The following is a 10,740-nucleotide window of genomic DNA, read 5'->3' as shown; positions in this document are numbered from 1 at the left end:
TTTAATGCGAAGTGACTACTACAAATGTAGTTTCCATGGAATCTATGTTTTGCTTGACAGGATATTCCATATAATCAAGGTAGAGATACTTTTTAAAAGGAAAATTATAAAAATATAATAAAAACACACTTTTAAACAGTTAATTTATATAATTTTCTTAATTCAAAATATGAATATCTTTTGTATTTTAAACCCTTAAAACATTATAAAATCCCTTAATTGTATATAAAAAATATATTATAAAATAGGAAGATATCACTTGCCTAGAGGACAACACGTCCAGCATCCACAACATAGTTTCAAGAAGTCCTTTATTCATTTCACGATCTATAAAAGTGGACTCTGCATCTCGTACAGTTTCAAGAAGTCTAACACATCCGCTAAGCTAGGACTTTTGGCACTTTCTTGGGCTCTTGAACAGCAACACCTCCCTCTTCAATGATTCAGTTTCTGCCAACTTCAAGGAACACGACTTATTTGGGTGTACATTTTCAGCCTTCATTCTTTTTCTAAGCCCACAAGCGGGCGTTTTGGCATTGATGTATGCTTGAGTCAGAATTTCATAAGGCCTGAGACGGCCTTTGTAACCACTTTGCCTCATTCTAAAAAGCCACTTCTCAGTATTATGTCTATCTCCAAGCTTTGCATACAGTTCCCTGGCATATAAAAATGTGGTGAACATTGGTCTCACTCTCCTCCTCCCTGAAGTTTTATCTTCAACTACCTTGGTTAAAATTGAATCTGCTTTCCCCACATCTGCATCTCCCACATAGAGCCTCACTAGTCCATCCCTAATCAGAGGGCCAACCCAGCCTTTAACATCCACAATTCAACTTCTTGCCCTCAGATATCTTGTTATTCTGAACATAAACATCTAAAAGATCAGCATAAGTCTTGGATGAGACTTTCTTCCACTTTTCCAGCATCATTTCAAAAACTGCTTCGGCCTCTTCAACTTTGCCCAATGCTATGGCAGCAAGGCACTCATTCATGGTAGGGTCCAATTTACAGACAGTCCAAATTCTACTCACATCATTAGCCCTTCCAAGAGAAGCATAGAGGGATAGTAGTGCCGTCCTTCCACCAATTAAGGTTCTTGTGTTTCCTCTTTCAATTTCATCCACAATAACTAGTGCTTTATCTTTCAGCCCTTTAGATATAAGGTGAACAGAAACGATTGTCAGGACGTGAATATCAAGTTGCAGACCTTGAGACTTCATAGCCTCAATCTCCTGCTCCATCCCCATTGTGTCCTTCAACTCACATTTTAGAGCTATGAGGATCCTGTATGTGAGACGAGATGGCTTCAAATTTTCCTCCTTCATTAATGGTAAGATGTCAGCTATTTTACTTCTATCAATAATTTTATACAGAACGATCATTTGATTGCAATCATATGTAGTGATGGGCAAAAATGGCTCCCTCATTTTCAGAAAAACTGCCTCTGTTTTTTGTCTATTGATAGCACGGACACAGTGAGCTAAAAGGGTTCTGTATAATAACATACCTCGCCAAGAGTCTGGAACTTCATTCAGGTACTTTTCAGCTGCATCAAGTCCTTGGACCTTGGCAATCAAACCAATACGAGAAGCATGATCATATTCGCTAAGCTCAAAATGCTTAAAAGTGCCCAACAGGTCTGAAAATTGCAAAACCAAAAAAAAAAAAGAAAAGGGAAAAAAAGATCACAGCAGAATCAGGTCTAAGCATATGTTTACAATGCAGAGGGCTGACAGAAGTGGGGTCAAAAAACTTAAAAGAAGCACGGAAATATCAATTACCAAGACTAACTCCTGCAGGCATTAGAGATTAACATAGACTGCATCACATTCAAAAAGTAGCACAGACCATTCTAGAATCAACCCTATCTGCCAAATCCCTTTTTCCCATTCTTCATTTCACATGTCATAATAACTCAACCTACACACAATTCAACAAATGGATGAGAACAAAATCATTCGTTCTCATCATGTGTCCAATGAATGAAGGACTCGTATTATTCAAGAGGCTCCATTGCATTGCAAATGCAGATTTTATTTTCAACCCTCATTTATTTGTGGCAGGCTTAAAGAAAAAACATCCATGAATAACTAGGTAGGCACTTCCCACAAAAGAAAAGTTACTTAACTGTTTATTGAAGAAACCAACAAAATAAAAAAAAAATTGCAAATCAAATGGATCAATATTCATTAATATGCATGGATTTGCCATCTACATGGTGCTGTCACATTATTCACGGTTACAGTTTAGAAATTTTCTACTATAGCTAATTGTATATTTTCCATCGAATTCTTTTGGTGATTGATTGTTTGGGGTCATGTGCATGGTCTTTAACTTTGTGAATCTCCCTTGGTTTAATTCATTTATTTTACTTTTTCCTTATTCTTTCGGTTCTAGTAGCTCGCTATTTAACTTGGCCACTAAGTTTTAGATGACTAGGTTGCTAAGTTTTGACAAAACCTATGCTGAATGATATGCTCAATTAGGAATAAATAATCAGCTGAGTTTATTTACAAACTCAGTTGCCTGATGATGCAGTCAAACTCAAAACCTATTCTTTGTAAGCAGGGGGGATGAGAGCAATAACTCTAACCTCTGTTAGTTTCACTGTTATGAAGTTAGTCAGATAAGTCGACTAAGAGCCAGCTCATTGTACACACGTCATGAAGTCTGAACTTCTCTAGCACTATATATGTTGACTCTGTACAATCACTTTATTAAAATTCAATAATAAGAACTAGATCATTTTATCATTTCTCTCTCAATATTTGGCAACCCAATATGTGGACACCTATATTCTAACGGTACCTCATTTTATACGTATTCTAATAATAGACTACGTACAATTATAATCAGTGGCCAAGCTGTGCTGTGCATCCTGGAAACTTGTGAGCTGAATTCTTATATGCCTATATATTTTTCCTGGTTAAGTGAATATCCCAAGGGGCGATTTAATGGCGGAAACTTCTGCAACTTCCTTCACAAAAAGCCAATCAAATGGTGAGTTTGAGAAAGAGGCTTACGATGAAGCATATGAGCAACTTAGCCAAGAATGTAAGGAACTACTTCTTTCACTTCCCAAAAGGAGGGGATGGACTAGCCCATATGTTTATCTCTACCAAGGTATTTGGTTTGCACCAACTAGTATTCAAGCGATATGCTCCTTCCAAAAGCACTTCCAAGCAAAAGATACTGATATTATTATAGCTTCCTTGCCGAAATCTGGTACTACTTGGTTGAAAGCCCTTACTTTTGCCACTGTGAATCGTAGCCATTTCTCTCCTTCACAAAATAACCATCCTCTTCTCATTGCTAATGCTCATGAGCTTGTTCCTTTCCTTGAGTTCAACCTTTATGCCAATAACCAGATCCCTGACCTCTCCAACGTGATTGAACCAAGACTTTTTAGTACACATGTTCCATTTCAATCGTTGCGTGATTCAATCGCCAAGTCCCAATGCAAGATAATCTACATATGTCGAAACCCTTTTGACAATTTTGTGTCCTTTTGGTTTCACCTAAACAAAATCACGCCACCATCTTTACCCAAATTATCACTTGAGGAAGCGCTTGAAAGGTATTGGGAGGGGATCCATGAGGGTGGGCCATTTTGGACACATACGTTGGGTTATTGGAGAGCAAGTAGAGAGATGCCAAACAAGATTCTGTTTTTAAAGTATGAGGATTTGAAAGGAGATATCAACTTCTACTTGAAAAGAGTGGCCGAGTTCTTGGATTTCCCATTCGATTCCAAGGAGGAAAGTGATGGGCTTATTCAAGACATTATTGAGTTGTGCAGCTTTGAGAGGATGAAGGAATTGGAGGTGAACAAGACTGGAAAACTTTTGCAGAAGTATGAAAACAATTACTTTTTTAGGAAAGGTGAAGTAGGAGATTGGGTTAATCATTTTAACCCTTCAATGATAGAGAAATTGTCCAGAGTGATGGAAGAGAAGTTGGGTGGGTCTGGTCTATCCTTTTAGTTGTTCTTATTTCTTTACAACCAGGTAAGCTCCATGGCTTCTAATTTATGCCTGTCTTTGAAAGAAGATAATTTAAGACATAGGCGTCTGTCTGTGGAACCAGAAGCATTGGAACTAACTGAAATTTAACTGTAAGCCATTTCTTGCATCTAATTGTGCCGTTGCATTAGAGCCACTTCACACTTTTTCAGATTGGCAACTTGGAAAAGAATGTTGATGCAGGTTGCAACTTGTGGATTATCAGCATGGGATCGTACCTTAGCAAATTCTCTTGTTGGATTTTGTAAGACATGAAATGTAGTATGCGTGATAGATTGTGAAATTTATTGTATTTCGAATGTTTTAAATAATTTTGAATTTATGCAATTATTCGATTAGGCTTTCATTTTCCTATTTATTAAATGTGCAAATTTTATTTGTGTGTTTTATAATTTTTTTTCAAAAAAGGCATCTGGGCTCCTTTGATTTCCCTATTTTTGGATAGGGTTGCACAATCAGTGGTGAACGTCATTTGTAGTCGGTGCAAAAGTTAATTTTAAACTAACAGTGGACCATCTAGCAAATATATCGTATTGTCCTTTCAGAGTTTGCATTCATGTGATAATTTGAAGGACAAATGATTCGATCTCAAGCTAGCTGGTTTTTAATTCTTGTCTAAAAGAAAGTTCTTTAATACCACCTCCGGTCCTAATTATAAGACCTAGTTGACTAGTTTGAGAAGATTAAGAAAAGAAGTTAAGTTAGTTATTTGTAATAAATAGGTGTTGTCTTTTCTAAAATATCTTTACTAATCAACTATATTGGCTGGAACTACAATTATTAGAAGGATTACCTTGGAAAAAATGCATAAATATGAGAAACAAAGTGGATTGGGGTCTTATATTTAAAATCAAAATAAAAGTCAAATAGAGTCTTATATTAAGGACCGGAGATAGTTTTTTTTTTTCTTACAACTATTCCATGCAAACATAATTTTTAAATTATTAATTATGTGTGAGATAAGCTTACTGTGTATTATACTGAATATGAGAAATTAACTTAGCTTTTAAATTTAGTACCTTAGAAATAAAAAAATGAAAACACCTTGGCCTTCATTACTTTCTCATGTGTACCGCTCCGATTCCTACTATAAGTTGCAGAAAAAAGTTTTGGTCTTCAATAGAAGTTTCTTGTAAAATATTTACTGATCATTTTTTAATTTTATCCTTATTTAATTTTTGTTGAAATGGGAGAAAGAATAATCTAAATTAAAAACCATTAATTATTCGAATCAAAATTATTTTGTCTTTATTTTCAGTTCCAGCCGGGAGGACATGTTTCCTGACATCTTCTTAATTTCCACGAAGCTCACCTCGATCGTCTTTTGCTAAAGAGACAGATCCTATATAGTTGTCACTGACTCACTCTGATTATTAATTTCGAACAATCGAATCTTATACATGCAAAATGACAAGGGGAAAAATCCAATAACAACTGAAAAAGGTGGCGTAGAAAGGACAAATCGAAAGATTATTTTTCCCCTTAATTTAGAAACAAGATAATTAATTCACAGAGATTAAAAAACTTAATCAATTAAGTTGGTTATTTATTGAAAGAAAAAGTTATGTATTGATTTTTCTAAAATAATTTATTTAATTACTTGCGTTGGAGGGTAACCACATTGATATAAATCCCTTTAATTAATATATGTAATCGATATATTTAGGAGATAGTAGATAGATTACAGTCATATATTTAGAACTAAAAAAAACAAATCAGAGAAAATATATTTTAAAAATATTCTTTCAATAAATCTTCACTAGTCGTTGGCAAGATCCGCTTCATAATTTTCCTGATGCTACCTCATTCCTATAAATAATATTACCTCTGGTTCTAAATATAAGAGCTAGTTGACTAATTTGAATAAATTAAGGAAATAAATTGAGTTAGTTATTTGTAATAAATAAGTGATGTCTTTCCTAAAATACTTTTGGTAATCAAGTTTGTTCACTGGAATTACTATTATTACAGGAACTATCTTGAGAAAATAAATAAATAAATATGAAAGACAAAGTGGATTGAGATTTTATATTTAGGACTAAAATAAAAGTCAAACGAGGTCATATATTAAGAAACGGAAGCAGTATCAAGTTATCAACTAATTAACTATACCAGCATTTCAGTGACTGAAGCTGCTTCTACGTTGTTGACAAAAAGCCATAACTCAAATGCTAAGCTTAAAGATGAGGCTTACGATGAAGAATATGAAAAACTTAGCCAACAATTTAAAGAGCTTCTTTCTCTTACCAGAGAGAAGGGTTGTGGCCACCGATACATCTATCTCTACCAACACACTTGGAATATACCAACTCGAATTCAAGCCATATGCTCTTTCCAAAAGGAGATAATTAAAATTGGAGGGATAATGCACTTGTTATTTTATATATATAAATGCTTCGACAGTAGTGATGAATCCACGGACACTTTGGCATCGTCTGCAGGTGGCAGTGGTCCTAGCAATAGGAATCAAAGTTACCATTTTCAGCTTTTTTTAATTCAAGCATGGTCGGCACAGTACAATAATGATCATACTAAATGATTATTTAGTATCATATATTATTGAAATATACTTGTTAAGCCGACTCCCTTAGCGTGCACAGCTGGATCGGACTATCAGCGAATGCATCTGCATCTATCTCTTCACATGCTCCATAATCAGATCCTTCTATAATATGATATTGTGATCGTGATTTTTAATCTCAAACAATGACAATAATCGATTGCCAGATCATGGTGTATAAAAAATGGAAACTTGTTTACTAGTTAATTACCTAACTATACCCATCTCTGGTGGCTGAAGCTAGTGTACTTCCGTCACAAAAGGTCAGCCCAAGTGTTGAGTCTGAGAACGAGATTTGCGATGAAGGGGTGTTTGGATAAAACTAAACTATGGTTTAGAGAATAGCTTTTGAAGAATAAATTCTGGAAATAGATAAAGAATAGATTTGTAAAAAAAAATGATATGAGAAGTGAGAGTGTTGGGATAGTTATTAAAGAAACACTTTTTTACATATACAATTACTAAAAAGAGCATAAGTTAATATGATAAATTATATAAGGAATAGATTTTATAATATATTTAATTTGAAGGAATAAAATTGTTAATAAAATAATTTTTACTAACATATTAATAATATATAAGATAATATAATTAATAACTAATTAATATGTGTATATATATTTATAAATTATAAGATTAAATGTGTTTATAGAAAAAGACTATTTTTTTCTAACAGAAAAATATTAATTTGCTTTAAATATTTTTGGTAAAAAAAACTTGAAAAACAATAAATAACAACGTACTACCTCTTTTTTGGTCCAAAAAAAAAAAAACAAACAGTATTCTCCCTCTGAACAGTGAAGGACCGAAGGACAATATACTACATCTAAACAGTGAAGGACCGAAGGGGTATATATGTCTGGTCAAAATCCTTCTCTCTAAAACCAGCTGACACCTCTCTTTTTTTTTTTTTCCAGAAGCAGATGCAAAAATACTTCTCACAAAAACCATGGTTTTGACCCAAAACATAGTTATTTTGATTTTTGATAGGTGTGTGGGCAAATTTTCCCAAACAAAAGTCAGTGATGAACAATACGGCCAAGAATATAAGGATCTGTTCAAATCTCTGACCATAGATAATTCATATATGTCGAAACCCTTTTGACCAGTTTGTTTCTTTGTGGCTTTTTCATGAACAAAAGTACACCACCATCTTTACCAAAAATTATCAGGTGAGGGAGCATTTGAGAGATATTGTACGGGAATCCATGAGGGTTGGCCCATTTTGGACGCATATGTTGGGTTAGTAGAGAGAAAGTAGGAAAACACCGTCCAAGTTCTATTTTTCAAGTATGAAGATCTGAAAGGAGATATCGAATTTTACTTGTTGAAGGGAACAGCTGAGTTCTTGGAATGCCCTTCACTTCAGATGAGGAAACTAATGGAGTTATTAAAAAGCATAGCTGAGCTATGTAGCTTTGAGAAGAAGAAGGAATTAGAAGTCAACAAGACTGGAAAATTCTTGCAGCAGTATGAAAACAAAGATCTCTTAGGAAAGGTTATAGTAGGAGATTGGGGGTTAATCATTTTTCACCTGGGATGGTAGAAAAAATGTCTAAAGTGATTGAAGAAAACTTGAGTGGGTCCGGTCTATCTTTTGATTGCTCTGTTGATGATATATAATATTAATATGAATTAGGATTTTTTTTTTCATCAAAATTATCTCAGCTTTGAATTAAGACTTGATTTGAATAAATGTAATTTTTTAAAATTTATTCTAGAATATTTTTATTTAATTCTTAGGATTTCAATAATATTTGCTTTTAATGCTATCAATTGCTGGTATTATGAGTAGTGTACTGTTAAGCATCACTACATCCTAAACAGGAAACGCACAGCATAGGCAAATGGAAGAGCCTCTATACTACTAAATCTGAGATCACAAATTTCCAAAGCCTAATGGGCCGCATTTATACAATCCATTAGCAACAAACTCTAAATGCAAATTTAGCTGAGAAAGATGGGCCTTACAAAGCAATGTACTAACCCAAAAAGATTAATACAAGGCTAACAAGAATACCAATACATCAAAATCAAATACTAAGATTTATCTACCATTTCTACACCCAATCAAGTTGGGAAGGAGAAAACAGGTTGGCAGTCCCCAACTTGGGCAATAAGACCGTGTTTGGCTCGACAGAAAGAAGGGGAGAGGAGGGATTTTAATGAAGAGAAGCAGAAGAGAGGAAAGGGAAGGATAGCTACAAAAGAGAGGGGAAAGGAGGGAGAAATTTTAATGATCTCCTATTTGGATTGATTGGAGGGGAGGGAAGGGAGCTATTTTAATGATATCTTATTTTGTTCTAATAAAAAATTAACTATTTTAACCACATAAAATTTAAATGAATTTTCTTCCTTTTTTAATTTTATCTAGATATAACTATATATATAATGCAATTTACCAATTTTAACTTACAAGGCAGTCACACGTTTATAGGATATCAAGATAAAAAGTTGTGAATAATAGATTTCAATCAGAGAAAAGACCTTGAAAGTGAAAGAAAATACTGACGGCCTCTTAAAATTAGAAGAAGAGAAAAAAGGGCCTGCGATTAGTCGTGTTCAATTTCACTTGGAAATCATGGTTTTAGTGGTTTTCCGTTTTCTCGCCTAGAGGACGACATGTCCAGCATCCACAACACAATTTCAAGAAGTCCTTTGTTCATTTCACGATCCATAAATGTGGACTCTGCATCTCTTACAGTTTCAAGAAGTCTAACACATCTGCTAAGCTAAGACTTTTGGCACTTCCTTGGGCTCTTGAATAGCAACACCTCCCTCTTCAATGATTCAATTTGTGCCAACTCCAAGGATCACGACTTATTTGGGTATACATTTTCTGACTTCATCCTTTCCCTAAGCCCATAAGCGGGCGTTTTGGCACTGATGTATGCTTGAGTCAGAATTTCACAAGGCTTGAGACGACCTGTGTAACCACTTTGCCTCATTCTAAAAAGCCACTTCTCAGTATTATGTCTATCTCCAAGCTTTGCATACAGTTCCATGACATATAAAAATGTGGTGAACATTGGTCTCACTCTCCTCCTCCCTGAAGTTTTATCTTCAACTACCTTAGTTAAAATTGAATCTGCTTTCCCCACATCCGCATCTCCCACATAGAGCCTCACTAGTCCATCCCAAATCAGAGGGCCAACCCAGCCTTTAACATCCACAATTCAGTCTAGAAACTTCTTGCCCTCAAATATCATGTTATTCTGAACATAAACATTTAAAAGATCAGCATAAATGTTGGATGGGAGTTTCTTCCACTTTTCCAGCATCATTTCAAAAACTGCTTTAGCCTCTTCAACTTTGCCCAACTTGCCCCAAGCTGCTATGGCAGCAAGGCACTCATTCATAGTGGGGTCCAATTTACAAACAGTCCAAATTCTACTCGCATCATCAGCCATTCCAAGAGAAGCATAGAGGCACAGTAGCGTCGTCCTTCCACCAATTATGGTTTTTATGTTTCCTCTTTCAATTTCATTCACAATAACTAGTGCTTTATCTTTCAGCCCTTTAGATACAAAGTGACCAGCAACGATTGTCAGGACATGAATATCAAGTTGCAGACCTTGACACTTCATAGCCTCAATCTCCTGCTCCATCCCCACCGTGTCCTTCAACTCACATTTTAGAGCTATGAGGATCCTGTATGTAAGACAAGATGGCTTCAAATTTTCTTCCTTCATTAATGATAAGATGTCAGCTATTTTACTTCTATCAAATATTTTATAAAGAACGATCATTTGATTGCAATCTTGTGTAGTGACGGGCAAACCTAGCCCCCTCATTTTCAGAAAAGCAGCTGTACATTTGAAGGTTATAGAAATAATGAATTTTCAAATTTATATGATGCTAAAAACACAAAATTGGAAGTAATTGGGGATGTTAAAGAAATTATTTAAGTTGGTTATTTGTGACAAATAAGAATTGGTTTTTCTAAATTATTTTTAATAATGTGTATCAGAATTACTTTTTAGTGGGAATCTTCTTGCTATATATAACTAATATGAATACGTTTTTAGAGAGAGGCCATAAATTTGGAAATACTTCTTCGGCTCTTAATAAAAGACTTATTTAATTAATTTAATTAGATTAAGAAGATTAGGTAAGTTAGTTAATTATAAGAAATATGATTTTTTTTAAAACATCATA

At 34.5% G+C, this 10,740-nt stretch overlaps 3 protein-coding genes across 3 annotated transcripts; 1 reads left to right on the top strand and 2 right to left on the bottom strand.

Annotated features, from left to right (window-relative positions):
• Nucleotides 1-385: 385 nt before the first annotated feature.
• On the bottom strand, nucleotides 386-1,803 carry LOC114738920 (pentatricopeptide repeat-containing protein At1g80270, mitochondrial-like). The gene is made up of 3 exons (XM_028926981.1): nucleotides 1,782-1,803; nucleotides 842-1,639; nucleotides 386-756 (listed from the first exon to the last, which is right to left on the bottom strand). The coding sequence occupies exons 1-3, from the start codon at nucleotides 1,801-1,803 to the stop codon at nucleotides 386-388; spliced, it is 1,191 nt and encodes a 396-aa protein (XP_028782814.1).
• Nucleotides 1,804-2,345: 542 nt separating this feature from the next.
• LOC114738918 (cytosolic sulfotransferase 15-like) lies at nucleotides 2,346-4,352 on the top strand. Its single transcript, XM_028926979.1, has one exon. The coding sequence runs from the start codon at nucleotides 2,955-2,957 to the stop codon at nucleotides 3,981-3,983; it is 1,029 nt and encodes a 342-aa protein (XP_028782812.1). The 5' UTR covers nucleotides 2,346-2,954; the 3' UTR covers nucleotides 3,984-4,352.
• A 5,406-nt stretch (nucleotides 4,353-9,758) lies between these two features.
• Nucleotides 9,759-10,274, bottom strand: LOC114738919 (pentatricopeptide repeat-containing protein At1g80270, mitochondrial-like). Its single transcript, XM_028926980.1, has one exon. It carries the CDS (start codon nucleotides 10,272-10,274, stop codon nucleotides 9,759-9,761), a length of 516 nt encoding a protein of 171 aa, XP_028782813.1.
• Nucleotides 10,275-10,740: the final 466 nt, after the last annotated feature.

Source organism: Neltuma alba, unplaced genomic scaffold (genome assembly GCF_004799145.2).
Source record: "Neltuma alba isolate B1F8T4 unplaced genomic scaffold, ASM479914v2 tig00013723_pilon, whole genome shotgun sequence".
Classification (NCBI taxonomy): Eukaryota; Viridiplantae; Streptophyta; class Magnoliopsida; order Fabales; family Fabaceae; genus Neltuma; species Neltuma alba.
Note: the sequence above shows the minus strand (reverse complement) of the source record. Positions and strands in the feature narration are given on the sequence as shown.

What these genes read in the sequence shown, in the direction of transcription:
- LOC114738920 (XM_028926981.1), bottom strand. Translation starts at nt 1,803, where the DNA reads ATGCCTGCAGGAGTTAGTCTTG. An exon ending in GCCTGCAGGAGTTAGTCTTG is followed by an intron (nt 1,640 to 1,781) that starts GTAATTGATATT and finishes TGCAATTTTCAG; the next exon opens with ACCTGTTGGGCACTTTTAAG. An exon ending in GAATAACAAGATATCTGAGG is followed by an intron (nt 757 to 841) that starts GCAAGAAGTTGA and finishes TGGGAGATGCAG; the next exon opens with ATGTGGGGAAAGCAGATTCA.
- LOC114738918 (XM_028926979.1), top strand. Translation starts at nt 2,955, where the DNA reads ATGGCGGAAACTTCTGCAACTTCCTTCACAAAAAGCCAATCAAATGGT.
- LOC114738919 (XM_028926980.1), bottom strand. Translation starts at nt 10,274, where the DNA reads ATGAAGGAAGAAAATTTGAAGCCATCTTGTCTTACATACAGGATCCTC.